Raw genomic sequence first — 25,193 nt, forward strand, 5'->3', positions numbered from 1 at the left:
GGAGAGAAAACGTTCCATCGTCTTCCAGCCCATCCAAGGACTTGCGGAGATCTCCCCTGACCTGTTCTCTTAGAATCATGGGATGGCTGGCCACATCCGCACTCGCATGCCATTCTCATTGAAGAGGGCCTTGAATCCCTCGCTTTCCAAAAATCTTTCAGATTGTTCGCTGTTGTCACTATCCAAAATGATTGTATTAGGCATATATTCCTCATCATTCTTGGAAAATGATCTACCGCTATTTGTACTTTCTTTATCTGATTCTTCATTCAAATATTGAAGTTGTTCAGTACTTCAACTGCCTGGAATAGACTTCCTGAGTTGGTGCATCATGCTCTGTCCCTAGCCATATTCAAATCAAGGCTAAAAGTCCACCTTTTTGAGGCTGCTTTAATTGTTAACATCTTATCCACCTATTTTTTAAAATCATGTTTGTAAATCATTCCTAAAATAAATGTACTCCCTAATCCCTTATTGTCTTGTCTTGAATAGATTGTAAACTGTGTCGAACAGGGACTCTTACACATTTGTGTACATCTTGTAGCGCTATAGAAATGATTAGTAGTAGTAATAGTAAAGCGTTATCCATGAGGCTTGTTTATCAGAAAATAATGCAAGACACAATATTGGTCAAACACTACAGAGTATAGAAAGTTCTAAAAATAAAAATAAACAAACTTTCAACTAATAGAATAAAAGAGTACATGACAGAAAATTTCTAGAAGAAACTAGAAGTTACTGGTGTCCACTTTGTCTAAGCAGAAAGTGTCAAAGCGACAGAGGCCTCAACATAAAGGCTGCAAACACTCATACAAAAGGAAAACCTAAGATTGAAAAAATCAATGCCCAGGACTAATGATCTCATCTGCAGTTTAAAGCTCAAATTATTCAGTGACCAATGTTTTTTTAACCACTTTTGTTTTTCAAATTGAATAGACAAAAACCCCATATTCCTCCATTTCCCCTGGAAGTGCTAAATTTATTAGACAGAGATCAATGACTCTTCCCTCATTATACAATTACAAAAAAAGCAGTCTTATACACAAACTCCATTATTTCGTCTTGAAGAAAGCCACGGTAAGATGGCTGAAATGTCAAAGGGGTCAATTTAGTTTTTCTAGGTGTGACCACTTATTTCTTGAAAAGTACAGTAGCTAGCCTCTTGAAACTTAAAAGCATCAGTGAGCATGAAAAGTCATAGATGCACAAAATATTTTGCCCATGAGTTAAAGGTAAAAAAATCTAATTTTGTTAGGGGTTTGTTTGGTAGTGTTAGTTAGTTTTCTGTACATTTTTCCTTTAAGTAGGCACTTTTTCTTTTTAAAGCCACACAAAAAGTTGGTTGCTCTTGAGGATGGTCTCATGCAGGTATATACTGGAGGTGCAGTTCACTTTTCTAGTATAGTAAACTGCATTACTTGATATAGGAAAGTAGATTAGGTTTCAGTGAAAACTTGATGTATAGGCTAGATATTATGTATAGAAATGAAAGTATATGTAGGAAACATAGTCAAATTTTTTCCTTTTTTTTCCCTTACATTTTCACTTTTCTAGTTATTATGCTGCTTATTTTGTTTGGCTTTAATTTTAGCTTTATTATATTTTTTGCTTCTTTTCCTTTGTTTTTTTTTGTTTTTTTGTCTGCTTGCCTGAATGTTAGGTGACCCTGCCTATCTGAGTGGAATTATCTGTTTTAGTGTATACTGTTTTTGAAGATTTGGAATATATGCAGAAGGAAAGTTTGGATGAGGTACCTTCTATTATGTGGTCAGCACATTTTAAGAACCAGGTAATTTTACTTTGCTTCATTACTCAATTTTACACTTTGGTATAGTTCTGGAGAAAATCTCGTTTTCCTGCCAGTTTAATTTTGCAAACCCTTCTTCTAAGTGTTCTCTACAGGGAGGTACTTAAGGAACTCATTATATGTCTGATGATGGTTTCCATCTCAGTCCTGTCTCATGTATTCATGCACAGACAATTTACAAGGATAAAATTTCTGACTGCGGGAAAATATTCATGTAAAACAGTGGGTAGGAAATTAGCACATACAAACTGTCCACACGTGCAGATTGGAAACTCGCAGAAAGAAAACAGCAGGAGGAATTGTCAGCAGGAGCAGATGAGGCTTTGCTGATTCTCAGCTTACTTTTCTAATCACTAAAAGTAAACTAGCGGTTAGAGCAGCGAGCTTAGAACCAGGAAAGCCAAGGTTCAACTCCCATTGATGGTCGTTGTGGGAAGTCGCTTAACCCTCCTTTACCTCAGGTACTAACTTAGGGCTAGATTTATTGAAGCACACTGCTGCTTTAGTGTGCCAACACCATTAACTATAAATAGGTCCCAATGCATTAAAGGAGACCAGCAGTGAATAGCAGTAGTGCCTTCTAATAAATGTAGCCATTTAATTGTAAGCCCTCTGGGGACAGGAAAATACCCACTGTACCTGACTGTAACTTACCTTGAGCTGTTATTGAAAGGTGTGAGCTAAACTAAAATCCAAATTCACACATATGCATACTGCATCCCCTCCCCTCCTGTCCCCCATACAAACACATCCTCAATCTCAATATACACATATTCCTTCTCCAGGGTCTGGAGCACACCAGTACTACTGGAAAAAAAAATTAAAATTTGTACATTCTCATATATTTGCATATCTAGATCAACGCACATATACGCGTCCCTTAAAAATAACTGCTTATAGGAAAGAGTATCTTTGGGTATTTTTCCATTCCAATTTTGTTTCCTTCTTAACTTCATTATTCCATTGTAAACAACAGTTTTTATCTCCCATATTTGTAATTCCTAAGTATTTATCCTGCGTCTTCAGGACCCTTTTGAACTTGTTAAAGCTTCCCCTGTGTCTGCGTGCTCTTCTTACTTCCTTGTTAAAGGGAATATCTGTTTTTCTGCTACATTCCATTTCTTTTTCTCTTATTTCTATTTGATTTTTCTTTTACTTTCAGATTTAGTCTTACCTGTTCCACTGGTCCTGCCTTTTTTTGCTAGCTGATATGTATAATGCATCAGTTTATGTTAATAATTAGCTCTTTGTTTCACAGGTCTTACAGGAGTTTCTATTGTAAACTATAGCGTTGGAGTTTTGCAGTCTGGTTTGGTCTGCATTATTTTTTTTTATCTCTTCCAGCATACTGTCGCATTACTGTTACTAGTTAGAGCTGACCCATGGATATATGATGCCTTAGGCAAGCCTTCACCATTCCATGCTTCCCACAGTGCTTCCCCCATGGTGAAACACCACTCCTCCTGCCCTCCTCCATTCATTTTTGAAAATTAATATGAAAAAGTCTGCATTTATAACAAATTTATTATTGGATCCAGCAGTTCTCTTTCTCTCCATCACCCACATTTGTAGCCTGTCTCCCTTCCATTCCCCTCTTCCCCCCATAGTTAGCATCTTCCCACTCTTTCCCACTTCGTGTCTAGAATCCTGTTTCCTCTCTTCCTTTCCCTTGTTTCCTAGTTTCCTCTCTCCTCTCTGTCCAGCACTTCTCCGTCTCCCCCCACCAAGCCTTGTGGTTCGTCCCTCATGGTGAACCACCACTTTTCCTTCCCTCCGCCATTCATTTTTGAAAATTAATATGGAAAGGTCTGCATTTATAACAAATTTATTATTGGGTCCAGCAGTTCACTTGCTCTCCATCACCCACATTTGTAGCCTGGTATCTTCCTGTCCCTTCTCCCTTCACGTCTTCCCCCCATAGTTAGCATCTTCCCACTCTTTCTCACTTCATGTCTAGAATCCCCTGTTTCCTCTCTTCCCTTCCCTTGTCTCCCAGTTTCCTCTCTACTCCCTGTCCAGCATCTCTCCTTCTCTCCCCTCCCTCAACCCCCTGCCCACAAACTGTTATATCACCCTCTCTTTCAAGCCTCAACCCCCCCCCCCCCCCCCCCGGTCTACCTGTAAACATCTTCTAGATGACAACCAGCAGTGGCAGCGATTTACACACACACTGTCTGCAGTCAGCCCCAAAGTCTTCCCTCTGTCAACCTCCTGTTTCCAGCAGGATAGGATGCATCGAAGGGGGAAAGTTCCAGGGTCGGCCGCAGGCAGCATGTGTGAATCACTGTGGATGACTTCTGGTAGACTGGGGGGGGGGATAGTGTTGTGCTGGTAAATGTTTAACAACAGGCTCTCTCCCCGGTCCACCTCTGCGCCCCCCACCATCCACCTCTGCGCCCCCCCCCCCCCCCCCCAAAAAAAAAAAAGAAAATTTTTTTTTGCAGAGCTGGCTATAACCGGGGAGAGAGCCTGGGGGGGACAATGCATTATTCCAGGAAAAAAAATTAAATGATCCCAGGTTCCAATCTAATTCATGTTTAATGTGGGATAAAATGCCATAAATAAGTAAATAAATGTAAACTTGTAATATTGAGCACCTGATTCTCAAAGTGGACATATTCCAAACACTATAATGAAAATAAAATTATTTTTTTCTACCTTTGTTGTCTGGTGACTTTGTTTTTCTGATCATGCTGGCCCAGTATCCGATTCTGCTGCTATCTGTCCTCTTAACTCCATTTCCAGGGCTTCCTTTCCATTTATTTCTTTACTTTCTGCCTTTCTTCTTCATTTCTTGCCCTACATCCGTAAGTAAAAGCTGGGTCCTCCGCAGACTTAACTGTCCAGTGGATCCAGCTTCTGCCTATTTTCTTCATCCATGTGCAGTTTTTCTCCTCTCTTCCTTTTCCCTCATCTCATCTCCTTCCTCACTCTTCCCTCCCCTCCATCCATGTCCAGCATTTCTTCTCTCCCTTCCCTCTCCTCCATCCACCCATGTCCAGCAACCCTCCTCTCCCTCTGCCGTCCCCTCCCGTCCAGTCAGCCATGCCAGCGATTGTCTTCTCTCCCCTGCCCCCTCTCCAGCCACCCATACCCAGCGATTGCCCTCTCTCCCCTGCCCCCCTCCAGCCACCCATACCCAGTGATTGCCCTCTCTCTCCCCTGCCCCTCTCCAGCCACCCATGCCAGCGATTGTCTTCTCTCACCTGCCCCCCTCCAGCCACCCCTACCCAGCGATTGCCCTCTCTCCCCTGCCCCCTCTCCAGCCACCCATGCCAGCGATTGTCCTCTCTCCTCTGCCCCCTCTCCAGCCACCCATGCCAGCGATTGCCTTCTCTCACCTGCCCCCCTCCAGCCACCTATACCCAGCGATTGCCCTCTCTCCCCTGCCCCTTTCCAGCCACCCATGCCAGTGATTGTCCTCTCACCCCTGCCCCCTCTCCAGCCACCCATGCCAGCGATTGTCCTCTCTCCCCTGCCCCCCTTCAGCCACCCATACCCAGCGATTGCCCTCTCTCCCCTGCCCCCTCTCCAGCCACCCTTGCCAGCGATTGTCCTCTCTCCCCTGCCCCCCCTCCAGCCACCCATACCCAGCGACTGTCCTCTCTTCCCTGCCTCCCTCCAGCCACCCATGTCCAGCGACTCCCTTCTCTCCTCTGCCCCCCCTCCAGCCACCCATGTCCAGCGACTCCCTTCTCTCCCCTGCCCCCCCTCCAGCCACCCATGTCCAGCAACTCCCTTATCTCCCCTGTCACCCGATCCAGCTGCTGAGGTTTTTCAGCAAATTCTTCGGGGCAGGCAGTCTTGCTTGCCCGCTGCCGGCGCTGACTCTCCCCCGCTGCCGGACTGCTATTCAAAATGGCCGCTGAGACTTACAAGGGCGGCCTCCAAGACTTCAGCAGAAGTCTCCTGAGGCCGCCGCTGAAAGTCTCGGTGGCCATTTTAAAGAGCAATCCGGCAGCGGGGAAGAGTCAGCGCCGGCAGCGGACAGGCAAGACTGCCTGCCCCGAAGAATTCGCTTGACAACGGAGGTGACAGGTGAGGAACCACCGGACCCTGTAAGAGGGAAGGAGGGCCGGCTCGCTCTCAGGAACAACTGGCTCGCAAGTCGATAAAAAATTTAACAACTGGCTCTTGCGAGCCGGTGCGAGCCAGCTCCAGCACACCACTGGGGGGGGTGGGGGTGGACTTGAGAGAGGGAGGAGATACTAGATGGGGGGAGGAAAACGGAAGGGAGAGATGCCAGACCGCAGGAGGTGGGACGGGCACATAAGATGAAATTATCTAGCAACCGCTGGATTTTGCCACCCTTAAAATTGTGTATCATGCTAGGCAGCTGCCTAGTCTATCTAGTGCTATGGCCTGCCCTGGTACTAGTCACCCTGTGGACTTACCTTTCAAAGGCATATGAACAAGTGTTGGCTTATTTGATAATTATTTTTTAAATTATTTCTTGCATCACAGATCACTTTATATTCTGCATTGTGGTGGCGTTGTGCATTCAGAAATAGGCTGCCTAGCCTGAAACCATATAATTCCAGCATCCTTCTGGATGGCAACTTCAATCATATCTTCTTATAGCTTAATTATTATATACCTCCTTGATATTTATCCAATGACAGGATATGCCTAATTTAGAGTGAATGCACTTATAGGTCAATAAGAGGAGTTTGAACTGTATGCGGAAACGGATAGGAAACCAGTGAAGTGACTTAAGGAGAGGTCTAATATGAGCATAATGACACTGGCGAAATATTAGTCGTGCAGCAGAATTTTGAACAGATTGAAGAGGAGATAGATGGCTAAGTGGGAGACCTGTGAGAAGCAAGTTGCAATAGTCTAAGCGAGAGGTGATAAGAGTGTGGATGAGGGTTCTGGTAGTGTGCTCAGAAAGGAAAGGGCGAATTTTGGTGATGATATAGAGAAAGAAACGACAGGTTTTAGCAGTCTGTTGAATATGTGCAGAGAAGGAGAGGGAGGAGTCGAAGATGACCCCCTCTAGTTCTACCGCCTTCCCATCTCTGGAAAAGGTTTGTTTGCGGATTAATACCTTTCAAATATTTGATACAGACGTTCAAATATTTGAAAGATATTAATCCGCAAATTAACCTTTTCAGGAGATGGGAAGGCGGTAGAACTAGAGGACATGAAATGAGGTTGAAGGGGGGGCAGACTCAAGAAAAATGTCAGGAAGTATTTTTTCATGGAGAGAGTGGTGGATACTTGGAATGCCCTCCCGCTGGAGGTGGTGGAGATGAAAACAGTAACGGAATTAAAAAATGTGTGGAATAAACATAAAGGAATTCTGTTCAGAAGGAATAGATCCTCAGAAGCTTAGTGGAGGTTGGGTGGCAGCACCGGTGGCTGGAGGCGGGGCTAGTGCTGGATAGACTTCTACAGTCTGTGCCCTAAAAATGGCAGATACAAATCAAGGTCCAGTATACACATAAAGTAGCACATACGAGTTTATCTTGTTGGGCAGACTGGATGGACCGTACAGTCTTTCTCTGCCGTCATCTACTGTGTTACTATCCAGCTTATTTTCGAAAGTGATCGCCGGCCATCTTTCGACACAAATCAGGAGATGGCAAGCGATCTCCTGAACCCGGCCAAATCGGTATAATCGAAAGCCAATTTTGGCCGGGTTCAACTGCTTTCCATTGCGGAGCTGGCGAAACATCAAGGGGGCGTGTCGGTAGAGTAGTGAAGGCAGGACGGGGGCATGCTCATGAGATGGTCGGCTTCGCCCAATAATGGAAAAAAAAAAGCCAGGCTTGACGAGCATTTCACCGGCTTTACTTGGTCCCTTTTTTCTCACGACCAAGCTTCAAAAAGGAGCGCCAACTGACCAAATGACCATCGGAGGGAATCGGGGATGACCTCCCCTTACTCCCCCAGTGGTCATCAATCCCCTCCCACCCAAAAAAAAAACTTTTTTGCCAGCCTCAAATGTCATACTCAGCTCCCTGAGTATGCAAGTCCCTGGAGCAGTTTTTAGTTGGTGCAGTGCACTTCAGGCAGTTGGACCCCATCCCCCCCTACCTATTACACTTGTGGTGGTAAATGGGAGCCCTCAACCCCCCCCCCCAAAACCCACTATACCCACATGTAGGTGCCACCCTTCACCCCTTAGGGCTATGGTAATGGTGTAGAGTTGTGGGGAGTGGGTTTGGGGGGGCATTTGGGGGGCTAAACAACCAAGGGAAGGGAGCTATGCACCTGGGAGCTATTTTTTTTTTAATTTTTAGAAGGGCACCCTAGGGTGCCCGGTTGGTGTTCTGGCATGTGAGGGGAGGGCCAGTGCACTACAAATGCTGGCTCATTCCACGACCAAATGCTTTGCATTTCGCCGGGTTTGAGATCACCGGCATTATTTTCCATTATGGCCGAAAACTGATGCTGGCCATCTCAAACTCAGTGAGCTCTGACATTTGGTCAGGCCCAACTGTATTAGCAAAGAAAAAGATGGCTGGCCATCTTTTTCGAAAATACGGTTGGCTCCGCCCGCTTGCGGCCCCGGCCCCGGAGATGGCCGCCCATAGAGATGGCCGGCGCCGTTTGATTATGCCCCTCTATGTTAGCTAAATTAAGGCCTAAATAACGCAAAGCAACTGGTGGATTTGAGAATGGGAAAAAACTTAGCTTAACTCTGATTCTCAGCACTATGCACCTAAATTAGGCTCCTAAACCTAGGCAAATGAATGGCAGGCCTACATTTTATAAATGATGGGGTTGATATTCAAAGCAATTTAACCAGCAGAAATGGCTTCTGGTCAGTTAAATAGCTTGTTTGGGACTAACCACTCATTTTCAGTGGCACTTAACTGGTTAATGCTGCTGAAAATAGCCCGTTAGCACCTAACGCAAAACCAGCTATTTAGGGGGTGTTCCAGGGGTGGAGTCAGCACATGGCTGACTAATTGCCAATATTCAGCACTTAAAACTGGTCAAGATCACTGCACAAAAGTCAGTCCTATTTTTATGCGGTGCCCCATAGCTGGTTAAGTGCTCTATTTCTCTTAACGGGCTATAGTGTAGCCAGCTGCATAAACCCAAAAATCCAATGCCAGAGCCCGTACATGGCCTGGCATTGTATTTCTGGGCAAAATGCCAGCTATAGTCAGCAAAATGCTAACCACTGACCCCATAACTTTTATAATTAGGTGAAGTTTTAGCTTAAAACTTAGGCTCCTCCTATGTTCAGCTGAAAACAAGGGACAGGCTTAGACTCTTAATTTAGGAGCTTAAATTTAGGAACCCGGCTTTTATATGGAGGAGTGGCCTAGTGGTTAGGGTGGTGGACTTTGGTCCTGGGGAACTGAGGAACTGAGTTCGATTCCCGGCACAGGCAGCTCCTTGTGACTCTGGGCAAGTCACTTAATCCTCCATTGCCTGCCGCATTGAGCCTGCCATGATTGGGAAAGCGTGGGGTACAAATGTAACAAAAAAATAAATATATCTATACCTATATCTCTCTCTATATATAAATAATATTTTAATATAAGACATGATGTTCCACTCTATAGTAGATGACATGGTTTACAAGCATGGCACAGCAACAAAGAACTGCAAAACTGAAGCAATAGATACCTCAGCAGTTCAAATGGATCTGCTTGTTACTCATGGAGCCCAAATTTAGAAAGTAGTTAGAATGTGGGAAGATAGGAATTGAGACATCCATGTTGGAATGTGCACAATCACACCTGTATTTTACAAAGTCTCTGCCAAATGCAGAGTCTCTTGTAAAATACATGTAAGGACACGCAGGACTGCACCTCCATGTCTTTTCATGTCCCACAGAAGGAGTGATTTTAATAGCTGTGCGTGTGTGTGTGGGGGGGGGGGGGGGGGGGGATATGTGTGGTAGAGCTGCAAATGTGCATGGCAGCAGCTTTTTTTGTTTTTTTGTAACATTTGTACCCCGCGCTTTCCCACTCGTGGCAGGCTCAATGCGGCTTACATGGGGCAATGGAGGGTTAAGTGACTTGGCCAGAGTCACAAGGAGCTGCCTGTGCCTGAAGTGGGAATCGAACTCAGTTCCTCAGTTCCCCAGGACCAAAGTCCACCACCCTAACCACTAGGCCACTCCTCACTTCTTCCGTTTTCTATTACACCTTGATCCTGTAACACCAGTACCTCCCACTCCCCCTCAAGAGCACCCCTTTGACCCTCCCCCATCATCTACCCTACTCCTACACCTGCTCTTACTGAGTTCCCATAGTCTCTGGTGTCTACTGGGAGCAGGAAGGATGCTCATTTGCTCTTGCTGTTCTGTATCCCATCTTCAAAATGGCACCCGCAACCCCTAATGATAAATGATTTTTCTAAAATGAGGACTCTAATTGCATGGAGGTGTCTGATACTGTGATATATCTGCAAACATATGAGGATGTGTGACTCATTATTCCTAAGCTAGGTTGGAACCGAGAGATCTAGTTGACCGTGCCAAATTCATTTCTTTAGAAAAAAAAAAAAAGCAAGCCTCAGGTGTAGTGAAAGAACTAGTGTATTTTGGATAACTATAAAGATTCCATTCATCTTGTGCCAAAACATGACTTGATGTTATGAACCTTAATAAACTGTGTATCTGTAATATCATGGCATAAATGGCAGGAGCTTACAACATGTTTTTATAATTTGTATCCTGGAATTTTTCTTGGAAGACCTAAAAAGTCAGTAAGTAAGCTTTGATTATAATTTGACTAGATGGTTTGTCTTTGGGTTTTGAATAGAAGTAATAACATCTCACAACTTTAGACACTTGATCAGTTTATGTACCTTCATTTTGGATGAATATGCAGTTGAATAATTCAGTACAAATTCCAGCAGATACCATTGATTGACAAAAACTTACTTGCTTTGATAACTGAAAGTGTAAATAAATGATTATCAGTGAGCAGAAGGGAAAGGATTTTAAATGTTAGCTCATACCTTTTTCATTTGTAGCTCAAAGTGAGTTACATGCAGGAGGTATACATAGGTATTTCCATATGCCTGGAGAGCTTACAGTCTGTACCTGAGGCAATGGAAGGTTAAGGGGCCCTTTTACAAAGGTGCAAAAATCCCACCGCGGGCTTGCCATGCGCCAGTTCATCACTACCGCCGGAGCCCAACAGTAGTGCCTGCCCCCACCGCGCACCATTTCCAGAGCTCAAAAAATACTTACATTTTTTAGCACCGGGGGCTTACCCAGCAATAATCGGGCAGCCTCGAGTGTTGCCCAGTTACCGCCAGGTTAGCACGGGAGCCCTTACCGCCTCCAAAATAGGTGGCGGTAAGGGCTCCCCAGGGAAATGGCCACGCAACAAGTGCTTAACTTAATGCTCAACCATTTCCTTAAAAAAGCACCTTTTACCCACTATGGTAAAAGGGGCCTCGACACGCGGCAAACCCACTTGCTGACACCACTGCAGGGGTCCTTTTACCACAGCTTGGTAAAAGGGCCCCTAAGTAATTTGCCTAAGATCACAAGGAGCTGCAGTGGGATTTGAGCTCTGACTTCCCTTGTTCTGAATCTCAGCTCTTAACTAGAAGACTAGCCTAATGGTTACATCAGCATGTTGTGAATCAGGGAAACCAGGGTTGAAATCCTGGTGATGTTCCTTGTGACTTTGGGCAAGTAACTTAACCTTCCATTGCTTCAGGTACAAGTTTAGATTGTAAGCCCTCTGGGGACAAGAAAATACCCTCCTGCACCTGAAGATAATTGGCTTTGAGTTACCAATAAAAAGGCATGAGCTAAATCATCAATGTTAAACTCTTTAAATGGAATTGGTTGAGTAAGAGGAAATCTTTATGAACTCTTCCTTATTGGAACAGGTTGACAGGTGCTGTTGCATTAGTAGATTCAGGTTTGGCTGGGAGGACTAAGATAGTTGGAGCAAGCCTGATGAATCAAACTGTTCTCAGTAACTGTCTTATATTAAATCATCTTTGACTTTTATGTTTCTAGATGTGTTGTTAATTTTAAAACACACCATTGGGAATTGTTACTTTGTATTGACATCAAACATATAAATGGCAAGTGACCGACTCACCTGCAAATGCGCAGTAGAGACTTCCCTCTCTGTCCCGCCCTCGCGTCAAGACGTGATGACGTCGGAGGGCGGAACAGAGAGGGAAACGGAGTCGGAGTCACTGTCGGACGCTGCCGCCTGGAAATGATCATCGCGCGCTCCAACTTCCACCCTCCCCACCGCCGCTCCCGCCCTCCTCCGCATCGGGCCCCCTGCACTGACCTGACAGCGCCTCTCACCTCCGTGTGGAAGCACTGCAGGCAGCAGCACAGCGATCTGCTGCTGCCTGCAGCACTTTCATACGGAGGTGAGAGGTGCTGTCAGGTCAGTGCAGGGGGCCTGGCACCGAGGGGGGAGGGATCGGCGGCGAGGAGGGTAGCTGGAAATCTCGCCCGTTTTTCTGGGCTTAACAGCTAGTTGTACCATAAATGCAAGAGGGTTTGGCTTTTTATGTCCTGGTGCTTTATAATTGTAGCAAAGTTAGTGTGTTGTGGCCGGCTGTCTTGCATTAACTACTCACACTGATGATTAAATAATTGGTATAACACCTTAGAATTGCTCTGAACTTAGATGGAGTATGTAAACATGGAACAAGAGCATGTGAGTGTCTTACTGGTTCAAAATTAGGTATAATAAAGGTGTAACTGACCTGAAAATAGAAAATAATGTATAGTCTTTTTATCTGGTCACAATAGATACCTCTCTCATACAAAGTGCAAAGTACTATTTAGACACTATATTCCTGTGGAGTACAAAAAAGTATAAAGGGAAAAAGCCTCCGCACCCACGCCTCCACCTGACAAACGCTTACTTCCATAGCGTCCCACAGATCAATCCAGAGACTTGTGGTTAGCTCTAATGCGTAGCAGTTATAGTGCACAGTCACACCGGCCAATTCTTGTCCCTATCTGCAAGAAGTTAACATTGGCTTAGGCATCAGACCACTGATGTGGCTTCCAAGTCACATTTGGCAACCTGCCTTTTGGAAGTATTCTCTCTATCTGGTTTTCAATGGGGCATATTTTATTTTATTTCATTCTCTCTTACTGCTTGCCTGGCCAAGCAGTTCTTGCATGACTGGAACAGTTATCAGAACTCTACTGTACTAAAGATTTCCCTTCTCTCTCTCGTTGCACACTGATACTGGCCACACCTTTGCATACTAGCCTCAGCCACCCCAGTATCTGCAGCGTTCCCGGTACCTCTGATTGCTTCTATGGTATTTTTGGCATCTTTTCATGGTATGGGGTACCTACATTTCATGAGGAGTGGTCCAGGAGCTACTTCAGTGTAGAGGTAGCTTAATAGTTGTTGCAGTCAGCTAAGAGTATGCACAGAGCGCTAGGGGTGCTGCTTCACGACCCACTGCAGCTTGCTATCTGTAGTGCGCAATGGTGCAACAGCCATATTCTGCTATGCCATTTGTCTCTGGATCTCATCTTTCTTGCCGCGCCACATGGCAATGCTGAAGCACTGGCGCTCCCCTGGGGCCTGATTTGCTTGCGATTCAGGCAGTTTTATATGTAGGCTTTTCAGAAATGTGACTGGGGAACTGCGGTGGATCACTCCCAATTTCTTCATATTTGATATTTAAGGGCTTGTAAGAAAGGGGGCCTGGGGAGATTTGCAATGGTGCAACAGCCATATTCTGCTATGCCATTTGTCTCTGGATCTCATCTTTCTTGCCGCGCCACATGGCAATGCTGAAGCACTGGCGCTCCCCTGGGGCCTGATTTGCTTGCGATTCAGGCAGTTTTATATGTAGGCTTTTCAGAAATGTGACTGGGGAACTGCGGTGGATCACTCCCAATTTCTTCATATTTGATATTTAAGGGCTTGTAAGAAAGGGGGCCTGGGGAGATTTGCAATGGTGCAACAGCCATATTCTGCTATGCCATTTGTCTCTGGTTCTCATCTTTCTTGCCGCGCCACATGGCAATGCTGAAGCACTGGCGCTCCCCTGGGGCCTGATTTGCTTGCGATTCAGGCAGTTTTATATGTAGGCTTTTCAGAAATGTGACTGGGGAACTGCGGTGGATCACTCCCAATTTCTTCATATTTGATATTTAAGGGCTTGTAAGAAAGGGGGCCTGGGGAGATTTGCAGACTCCTGTGGGAGTCCTCAGGTCTCACACAGCTTTGAGTCTCCCGCAGCTTTCCAGGGGTGAGGTCAAGACACATTAGACCCCTGCAGCTGTTCTGTGGCAGCGAGAGCCTTAAGCTGCAGCTTGGAAAGTACTGACTATCTGAAAGTCTTCAGGTAGAAATGCTTGTGCTTCACTTGGTATTTACACGAAGAATATTTCTGGACCCTCCTTGAGGTTCAGGGTGTGTGTACATCATTAATGGAAGGGAGAAAGGGATTAGGGATCCTACTCTAGGTTTTTCTCTTTCCCTCTTCCCCATTCTTAGAGCATGGCAGTACAGTTTGTTTAGTTAGTCAGGCTTAGTTGACTCCATGTTTCTGTGAGAAATGTTACATTTTGAGGCTAGTGCAGGCCTCTCAGGTTTCTCTCGGTTTCCATGGTAATCCTGCACCCTCTGTGCTGCCCTGGTGCCATTTGCTCTGTGTGTACTGTTTACATCAAACTAGTTTTATTCAGGAAGGTGGCTGCCTTTCAGCCTGAAGGTTCAGGTTCAAAGCTGGTTGTATCCATCCTATGTGGGCTCAGCTAGGTTTTGTCATAGGTTTTGTGGGGCCAGGAAAACCACTTTCAAGGTTTCCACTTCGACAGTCCACCTGGCTGCTGGTAGAATGAGCTCTGTTTCAACTCCAGGTCAACCTATGCTTGCTGCATCTTCCAATAATGGAGTCTCAGTTCACTCCTCAGGCAGGACTCCTGTATTGATTTCAGGAGGAGTGAACCAAGATTACCTCAGCTCAAATGTGTCTTAGTTTTTCTATCGCACAGTTACAACCTGGACTTCACTACAGATTTTTCTTGGAGTCTACATGCAAGCTCAAACATTTTCAGGCAATTCTTGCCACCTTGCCAACGTTTGTTCCTGTAGGCACAGTTGAGTCTGTCCCCAGTTGCAGTTGGGGAATGGGAAGTTGTTCCCTTTGCTTTGTAGTTCCAACCAGGGAGCTTCCTTCCAGCTGAGTTTGGACATCATAAGAGTCTATGGTGTTTACGGTTCAACTTTTCACAATGGGAACCTTGCAGTGTGTAATAGTTCTGTCTGGTGGTGAGAGTTTCTAGCCTCCCTGGACCTCAAGGAAACTTACTTTCTTACTTTCATATTCGCAGGGCTCCTTGCTGCAGAGGGATCTTAGCAATTTATGACCATGTCATTCAGCCTTTCCATGTTGCCGAGGACATTTTTGCAAGGTCATGGTGAGGATGGATTGCAAGTTCATCCATACCTCGTGATTGGCTGATTTGCGGCTCTCTCTGTCAAGAGACTCTGCAGACTTCATCCAAGATACCTACTCGTCTTCAGTCCTTAGGATTGGTAATCAGTATCACCAACAGTCAGTTGTTTCCCTCACAAATCTTGGCTTTTCGGGAAGTGCTGTTCCATATAGGTTTGGAAAATCCTTTCTTTCTTTTGCTCCTCAGCAACAGATGCCAACCCAAGTCAGGTTTTACTTTTCCTAGCAGGTCCAGGATATGGGCATTGGTTCAAGTTATGGGCACAAAGTTCTCTTTCTTGGACATTCCCCCATGGGCCTGAGTCCTTATCAGATCACTTCAGGGGTTCCTTCTGTGCTTTGGTCCCCATCTCTATGGTTCCCTTCAAGCCAACTTAGTCTCAATGTGTGATTTCTGCTGATATTTCAGTTATCTCTCCCTGGAGGTGGCTATCTGCAGCTTGTAGGCTGCTAGGGTGTGCCGTAGCTGGCGGCAACAGATTTCGGATCCCTTCCAAAAGGCAGACAGTCGACCGCCTCCTCACTTGCCAGATCTAGAGTCGAGGCCGGCTTAATTGCCAGTTTTCTTCTAAGATTTGTTTCGGACATCAAACAGACGTTTTTGGCGGTCACAACCTGTCATTTGATGTGGTTGTGCTGCTGGGTGGTGAATGCAGCTTCTTATGATGGCTGGTTCAGCTCACTTTTCAGGGCAACTATTGTTTGAGGACTCCATGAAGTTGGTGAAAGACCTGGGTGACTTATAGATTCAGTGTCTTCCTGAGGACATGTCTACAAGTTCTTTTCGGTCGGGTCAGGCTCACCCTTATCTTTACGACACCAGGGTTATCGTCCTGGGCAGCCTAGTTTTCTTTAGCAATCCAGTCCAGGCAGGTTCTCAAAACTCCCAACTTCATCCGTTTGAGATCCTCTGGATTTCTACTGGGGACGGGCGCACAGTCCTGTCTTTTATGCATACGGTGGTTTCTGCCTTCCATCCCATTCCACCCTTTTCTCTTCCCTATATTATTTGGAAGTGACCAGCGAGTTCCATTGGTCAACTCTTTGCTTCTTGCTTTGCTCGGGACAATAGGAAGGTACCATAGGAAGGCTTGCCATTTTTAGATTGGCAGATGTGGGCATAGCGGTTTTGATGTCAGGAGGAACAGACCTTTTGTAGAATATGCCCCATTGGAAACCAGATAAAATACTTCCAAAAGGCAGGTTGCCAAATGTGACTTGGAAGCCATATCAGTGGTCTGATGCCTAAGCCAATGCTAACTTCTTGCAGATAGGGACAAAAATTGGCTGGTGTGACTGTGCACTATAACTGCTACGCATTAGAGCTAACCACAAGTCTCTGGATTGATCTGTTGGGACTAATGGAAAGAAAATTGTCAGGTAAGAACTAATTTTACCTGGGTAGAAAGGACTTTTATCAGGGTCAAATATCTTCATCGGCATAAAAAACCCTTTCATATTTTCTTACAAAACATTGTATTCAATTTCAATGGATCCATCCACAAAGTGGCAAACCTAAGAAAAAAAACAAGCATTTAGCTTTTATCTTAACTGAAGATTCAAAAGTGTATCTAAAGTCAATCACACTGACTGTGGCCAGAGTTTCACTATAATCATCTGTCTAAGGCGTAAACAACCCTGTCAATTCAGTAGAGCACAAACCGTCTTCATGCTACTGGAAGGATCCCAGGAATATAGTGTCTAAATAGTACTTTGCACTTTGTATGAGAGAGGTATCTATTGTGACCTTTATATTCATAGTCTTTGATTCTCTTTATTACTGATTTCTTTATTCAGATAAAAAAAACTAAACAGCTGTAGAAATTGACCAGATAAATTGGCATTCCAGGGCTTATTAAAGAACTTGTAAATACTCAGTATATCAATATAAATTACAGCATTCGGGTACACATTGCCTAGAACCTTGGTCTTCATTTCTAGTCCTCAAGGGCTGCTGCTTTTCAGGATATCCCTAATGAATACGCATAAGAGCCATTATATGCCTACTGCCTTCACTGTATACAGATCGCTCTTATGCATATCCATTAGAGATATCCTGAAAGCCTGACCTGTTGGCAGTTTTCAAGGATTAGGAGTGAAGACCAAGGGCCTAGCACAATTTTTAATATTAGTGATAAGTAAATTCTAGGTAATACGAATTGAAAGAATTTTCTGTAAGTAGTGTTTATGTGAAATTTTAACATTCTGGGATAAAATGAGCTTATTCTACGTATTTATACAAAACTGAATAGCTTCTTGAACTAATGTTTGTTTTGTTTTTCTCAATAGGGAGATGCCCAAAGTTCTCTAGTTCCTGAACATCTTGGTATTAGCCAAAGAATAAATTTTTCAGAAACAATGGTGCAGCCAAATCTAGATGACATTAAGGACCAGATCAAACGTGAAATAAGAAAAGAACTTAAAATCAAGGAGGGAGCAGAAAACCTCAGAAAGGTCACAACAGATAAAAAAAATTTAGCTTATGTGGACGATATTTTGAAAAAGTCAAATAAAAAATTAGAAGAACTGCATCATAAATTACAGGAATTAAATGCACATATCATTGTAAAAGACCCTGATGACTTTCCAGGTATGCTTTATAGATTTTCATATGTGTATATTTGCATTCTTTTAAGTTAAAGCAAACATACCATTTTAACCACACTTGTGGATAGTTGTATGAATTTGCATGCTTTGCCAGGGCCAGCTGAAGGGACTGTGGTGCCCTGAACGCTCCTCCTCAGGCCATCCTACCCCCCCCCCCCCCAGCCTGCCTTTAAAGGCAGTTTCCCCCTCTTGAATACCAACAGCATTTCATCTAACTCTACCTGCATCAGCCCCTATGTCTTCCCTCTTCTGTGGAAGTGATGCTAAAGGAGGGGCTGGGGTGCAGCCCAAGGAATACGCTGGGCGTTGATGCAGGTAGCATTAAGTGAAACGCTGTCTGTGTTTGGGAGGGAAAAACTGCCTTTAAAGGTAGATGGGGGAATGTGTAGTTTGATACAGAAAGAGGAAGAGAGTTGGCGGCTCTTCTTTTTTCTCTGCTCACACAATGCTAGGTAAGCTCTGTGCCAGCTTAAGCTATAACCTACAGGGCCAGTGACATCACATGCTCTGGTGCTCTTTATCTCTGGCGCCCTGGGCCAGAGCCCTGAACAGGGGGCCAGAGCCTCACCAGGTCCATAGGTTAAGCCAGCTCTGTGTTTTGCATCTTCATTATTAACTTGCATTGTGTTGTTAAAACATGCACTAAGGGTGAATACCATACAAGGTTGTAATTTACATGCATTATTTGACCAAAATCATGTTTTATTTCCTTTGCTAGTTACTAAGATATGGTAAAATATTATGTTTTAATTCAGCTTAATTTACCACAGCAATCACTAACATGCAGAAAATCAATACCACAAGTTTGTAACTCCTGCAATATATGAATAATGCAAGTTTCAACCAACAATGCAAGATGTATTATTTGGCTGCCCAGGAGCATCTTAGAGGCTGGTGTTTTAAAAAGGTCCCACATGGGCTTCTGTCCACTTTCCCCTTTCCTTTCCCTTCCTTTGATGCACAGTCAAGATGCCGCCCTCCCAAAGACCCCTTTCCTTAGTGTCTTCACCAGACCAGTCCAGAACCTGTGGTATATCCTTTGAGCATTGAATGGCGCCAGAGAAGCAAAAGATCCTGCGTGCTTTGCCTTTTAAGGGCACTGTGCAGCTTGAGGTCATCAGTATTTCTCTGTCTCCAGTAGACGGTCACAGACACTCCATGCAACTTCTGGACTGCTTACTGTAACAGCTCTAGACCCAGTGGGAGAATAGGGTTTCTTTTGAGTCTAGGGGGTTTCTTTCTAAAGGTTTGAGCTCCTGAGCACGATTGAAGAAGTTTGAGCTGGAGCACGCTTTTCCCTCTTGGCATGAAAGGAATACTTGGAGGACTCCCTTCTCTCTAACTCCCCCCTTTTCCCTGGCAGGAACTCCCTGGGGTTTACCTTATGTACTTGAATATATACCAAGATTTTTTGACCAAAAAAAAAAGGACAAAAGTTTAAATCTCAATTTATACTCGTCTGTTGGCATTACTCCACTCCCACCTCCCACCCCCCTTGATGTGCAATATTATTTCCCTCTCTCCCTCACCTGTACCTGCCCTCCTCCCAAACAGAGAACAGAGAGTGCCCTCTCCCAACACACCCATAGGTGTTACCCCCCCCCCCCCCCCCCCAGCCTACTTTTTCACCTGTTGGTCTAGTAGAGAGTTGGGACAGGGCATCCTGCCAGTAATGGCTCCAATCCCAAAATGGCTGAAGTGACCTATAGTGGCAATCTTGCAAGACTGCCATTGGAAGTCACAGAAGCCATATTCAATGAGAATAGTTCATGCCCTGGCTTTCCACTAGACCACCAAGTGAAATGGTAGGGGGGGGTGGGCTATTGGTGTATCAGGATGGGGCTCTCTGTTCTGGGGGTGAGGAAAGAGAAGACTAATTGAATATAAACCCTAGTTTATAGTCGAGTTAACTTATTTCCCCTCTTTTTAAGGGTAAAAATGTTATCTCTATTTATATTCGGATGGGTTTATATTCAAGTATATAAAGTAAATACATCTGAAGACTGGACAGGATGTTTGTAGTTTACTCTTGAGATTCTTCAGCTGGCAGGGCCCAGGAATCCCAGATATACTTTTATTGCTGCGGGGGCGAGTGAGGGGGAGTAGCAAGCAGAGAGGAAATGCTTGGGTTATGCCCATCCAATTCACCCCCTGGACCACCCAAAAATTGAGGCCTGGCTACGCTACTAGTCTAAGGCCCCCCCCCCCCCTCCTCCCTTTCATCCATTTCTTTCACCCAGATGTTTTGCTTATTCAGCATTATAGTTTCAAAAGGTGAGTTGGACCTTCAGGGAGGAGAGGGGGGAGGATCGTGGTCAGGCTACTGCTACGAGGGAGCTAGGGCAAGTACTGATTTTGAGCATCAAGAGCTGCACGCCTTTGTCTGACCCACAAATTGAGGCTTCCTTTTATGGCAGTGGCCAAAATTGATTTGGAGGCAGTATTTGCTTTGCTTTGGTGGTGTTCGCTCAGAGACCTGGCTGGCACAGCAAGAGTTGCTGTCACAGCAGTAGCTGCCGAAGAGTGATGGATTAGACCAGGGTATTGGGGGCTGCTTATTAAGAACCGCGTCTGTTGCTATTTTCGTTATGACAGTCAAATTAGGCTTTCTTTTTTCCTCCTCCCCAGTGATCAAAGAACTGATTCAAGGTCACCTGCAATTCTGTTATAGTCCGTGGACACTTTTTCCTCTGTGAAAAGCAGCACCACGTTTTCTTTTATTCTCAGATATTTTCTTAAGGGTGACCATTTTTCATGCCCTTTTACCCAGACTGTTGGCACCTGATCTTGTTTGTTGAGAAACAACTGTCAGCTCCAGCTGCTCCCTCAAGTAAGGAATAATTTCAGTTTGTATGCCACTTTGGGGGAGGGGGGATCTTTGGGAGCAAGGATTCTTTCCAAGTACTTATTATCTTTATTTATTATCCACAATCTCTGCGATTTTTCTGAGCTATCAGTGAGGTTTCTGGCAAGTGAATTTATTGCTGTTTCTGTGCCACAGACTTCTAAGCTTCTGTATAGCGGTCCCTTTTGGAGGGATTGGTTCTAGTCTTACAAGCTCTGCCTAAGGGGGAGTATTGGAACCCTCCCAGCTGAGACCCCTCATATCATAATTAAAATAATAATAACATAAAATGAAAGAGGAATTTCCTTTCTTTAAGGAAGCACTTGGCGTGATAGCAACCCAATCCTTGGGACTCGCCCCATCAGGTTTTCAGGATATCCACATTGAATACGCTTGTAATAAATTTGCGTGCACTGCAGACTTGGATTGTGAGCCCTCCAGGGACAGCCTATTATACTTAAATGTACACTGCTTTGATAGCTTTCAAGCTTGCAGGTTGTATTGGGAAAAGAAATGCTCTGTCCTGAAGTGCAAGGCTTCATATTGACTTGGTCCATGGCAAATACCCAAAGATCATTCATGATAATTTCTTTGATTTCCACTTTATCTTCCTTCTTTTTGGAACCTTGTTTCCTCCCTTCTATTGGTCAAGGTTTCTACGTAATGCTAGGTGGCAGTATGACATTTTTCCAGACCCAATCTTAGTTCTGTAGGAATCTGTTTGCTTAAATTATACTCTTACAGAGACTTCTGTTCAGGGCAGGATACCATTCTGTTCTGGAAGGTTCTTCTCTGTTGGCCTGGCAGGTTTTTGTTCTGTGAGTGTTGGAAGTTTCTACCTTAAGGCTCCATTTTGCTTTTCATAGTGTCTATATTCAGAGGTACACTGTGGGGTCAGGTTTATGAGAGATGATGGCATTTCAAGCCTTTGGGAACAGTTTTCCTCCATGGGCAGACTGAAGTTTTGTTCTCAAAAAAAAAAAAAAAAAGAAGAAGAAGAAAACCCCAAAGAAGAGGAGACATCTTCCCTGTTCAGTTTGTCTGCTGTTGCTTATGTATCCAGACAGTTGTTTTGTTGTTATTCGTTTTTTTTATGTGAAAGCTACAGGGAAGGAATAAACAATAGGATCACTGCCTTCCTTTTTTTTCTTTTGGTTAGGGGAGTGGCCTGAGAACCAGGGGAACTGGGTTTGATTCCTATTGCAGCCCCTTGTACTCTGGGCACATCACTTAACTACTACTACTGCTTATCATTTCTATAGCGCTACTAGACATACGCAGCGCTGTACACTTGAACATGAAGAGACAGTCCCTGCTCGACAGAGCTTACAATCTGATTAGGACAGACAAACAGGACAAACAAGAGATAAGGGAATATTAAAATGAGGATGATAATAACATAAGGGTTCTGAACAAGTGAATAAGGGTTAGGAGTTAAAAGCAGTATCAAAAAGGTGGGCTTTTAGCTTAGATTTGAAGACGGCCAAGGGTGGAGCTTGACGTACCGGCTCAGGAAGTCTATTCCAGGCATAAGTGCAGCAAGATAAAAGGAACGGAGTCTGGAGTTAGCAGTGGAGGAGAAGGGTGCAGATAAGAGAGATTTACCCAGTGAACGGAGTTCCCTGGGAGGAATGTAGGGAGGGATGAGAATGGAGAGGTACTGAGGAGCTGCAGAGTGAATGCACTTATAGGTCAATAAGAGGAGTTTGAACTGTATGCGGAAACGGATAGGAAGCCAGTGAAGTGACTTGAGGAGAGGGCTAATATGAGCATAACGACACTGGCGGAATATTAGTCGTGCAGCAGAATTTTGAACAGATTGAAGAGGAGAGAGATGGCTAAGTGGGAGACCTGTGAGAAGCAAGTTGCAATAGTCTAAGCGAGAGGTGATAAGAGCGTGGATGAGGGTTCTGGTAGTGTGCTCAGAAAGGAAAGGGCGAATTTTGGTGATATTATAGAGAAAGAAACGACAGGTTTTAGCAGTCTGTTGAATATGTGCAGAGAAGGAGAGGGAGGAGTCGAAGATGACCCCAAGGTTACGAGCTGATGAGACAGGAAGGATGAGAGTGTTATCCACAGAAATAGAGAATGGGGGAGGAGGAGAGGTTGGTTTAGGGGGAAAGATAAGAAGCTCAGTCTTGGTCATGTTTGCCCCAGGTACAAAATAAGTACTTGTGTATAACATGTAAACTGCTTTGATTTTAACCACAGAAAGGTGGTATATCAAATCCCATCCCTCCTTTCCCCCAATTCCTTGTCTCAGGGATAATTATCTCCTTTCCTTTATAGGGGATTTTAGACAAAGTTTGGAAACTCGCATTATGCTTACAGCTGGCAAAATCCTGGAAACTCTCTAGTGATACTTGGAAATAGTTTCTAATATGATCTTATAGTCTATGTTAGTACTTATTTTATGAATAAACAGCTTTCCAAATCTCTAGAAGATCAGTATTATTCAATAACTGTTGTTTTTTTTCTTTAGCTTCTGTTACAAGGTGGAGTTTTTGAGACTTCTTACAAGGTTCTCTACTCCTCTCATTTTCATTTGACAAATAATTGACTTTCATACATGTTTGCTAATTGCAACTTTGTCCTGTGTATTTTTTTCACAAACCTTCTTTAGTTCAGAGGCGCTAGAGGGGCCATACCCTGAATCTCTAAGGCAGGCTCTTGTATTTCTCCTCTGTATCCACCCACTTTGAAAACTGCTTTGCTACATCCCACAGGTTCTGAACTGATCTGGTGAAGACACTATGGAAAGAGAAATTGGATCTTACCTGCTAATTTTCTTTCCGTTATTCTCACCAGACTAGTCCAGATTCCCTTCCTTGTAAGTCAGAGGTTGCATCTTACAGGTCCTGGACTGAATAGACGAAATGAACTCCTGAACTAGAGAATTCTGCTTGAAGTGGACCTAATGTTCCTCTCAGAATAAAAGTGAATGATGACTGCAAGAGAGAAAAGGATATTAGGAAATACTTGGAAAAGTCCAAGTCTCTTTCCTCTTACGCTGTCTTGGAAATCCTACCCTCTTAGGCACAAGAGGTCCTACCAAAGCTTTTTTTTCTTCTCTTTCTCCATGTGCTGGTTGATGGACACAACCCACAAGAACTGGACATGTTTGGTGAGACTAAATTAAAGAAAATTAGCAGGTAAGATCTAATTTCTACTTCTCCTGGGACCTACCAGTGGTTTCTTGGTATCTTAGTGTCTGGGGTAAGAGTGACCTCAAGTTGCTCCTGCCCCAGTGGGCTCCAGGTATAAAATGGTAAAACTAAGGTGCATTATGATAAAACAACTCACAATTTTGCTATTTAATGTGTATTAAGTGGCAAATATTGGGGATCTTTTACAAAGGCACGGTAACATTTTTAGTGCACATTAAATGCTAGAGACGCCCATAGGAATATATGGCTGTCTCTGTCGTTTAGGGCACGCTTATTTTTAGCACTCACCAAAATGCTAGCGTGCCTTTGTAAAAGGCCCACATTGTGCTTTATTCCCTTAATGCATGTTAGTATGTACTCCCTTAGAGAGGTAGTTATTAAGCTATGGTAAAATAGCACAATTTATTTCAGTGATATTTACCATGGGAATCTCGAACCTGGGGTACCTCAGTATTGCAGATTATTGACTCCTGTGAAAAATACAGGTTTGTGTTGCTGCAGTTGGGAACATCGTGCCTTGGTAACCTAGTGGTTAGTGTAGCAGACTTTGATCCTTGGAAACTGGGTTTGATTCCCACTGCAACTCCTTGCGACTCTGGGCAAGTCACTTAACCTTCCATTACCCCAGGTAGAAATTAAGTACCTGTATATAATATGTAAACCCAGAAACACATCCTCCCTCTCCCACTGGCACTTAAGGTCTCCCTGGTGTGTCTGCCGTTGGGGGGGGGGGGGAGCAGCAGTGTCACTTTTTGTTTTCATGATAGTTCTTTTACCTCGCATTCCCCCCTCCCCCGTTACTCGGTTACTAAGCCACGCTAGCAGCTGCCGTGCACTAATGCTGACACAGCCCATTCACTTTGTCAGCATTGCTACGCAGCTTAGTAAACGGGGGGGGGGGGGGGGGGGGTTAATTATTTTACTACTGAATTATGGATTTTGATCCTAATCCAAATTCAGAGCATGGAAACATATTTGAATTTCTGAAAAGATTTGAAAACTTATTTGTTTGCTAAATATTTCTGATTTACATGACTTCCTGATTGTATCTGAATATTATTCAAGGTTCAATTTATTTAATATACCGCATATTTTGTTACCTTCTTTGATTCTAATTGGATATAAGCGGGATTTAAATGTCAGGAATGGAATCTCAAAGCTGGTGTTATCTTTCCACAAATAATGCAGCTTATGAAGTTAAACATTTTCTACTTTATTTGCATAATAATGAGGTATATTGTATGATTTAACTCGCATTGTGCTGCCAAAACATATGCTATGCAATCAAAATTATACATTGTTTCCTTAAGATATGTTAGTAACTATCCCTCTTAAACTCTAGAAAATATTTTAGATTTATAAAGGTAGATATTCA

General features: G+C 44.1%; 1 protein-coding gene across 11 annotated transcripts in view; it reads left to right on the forward strand.

The window, feature by feature from the left end:
• PKN2 (protein kinase N2) overlaps window positions 1-25,193 on the forward strand; it is a 218,713-nt gene that overhangs the window by 73,460 nt on the left and 120,060 nt on the right. For 5 of the 11 annotated variants that reach the window (XM_030205380.1, XM_030205381.1, XM_030205379.1 and 2 more), the window contains 2 exons: window positions 1,661-1,789; window positions 17,489-17,789. In XM_030205380.1, coding sequence (XP_030061240.1) covers window positions 1,727-1,789; window positions 17,489-17,789 — 364 coding nt within the window. In that variant the 5' untranslated portion in view covers window positions 1,661-1,726. The remainder of the gene's footprint in view (window positions 1-1,660; window positions 1,790-17,488; window positions 17,790-25,193) is intronic. The other 6 variants (XM_030205389.1, XM_030205388.1, XM_030205387.1 and 3 more) reach the window with 2 other exon arrangements.

Source organism: Microcaecilia unicolor, chromosome 6 (genome assembly GCF_901765095.1).
Source record: "Microcaecilia unicolor chromosome 6, aMicUni1.1, whole genome shotgun sequence".
NCBI lineage: Eukaryota > Metazoa > Chordata > Amphibia > Gymnophiona > Siphonopidae > Microcaecilia > Microcaecilia unicolor.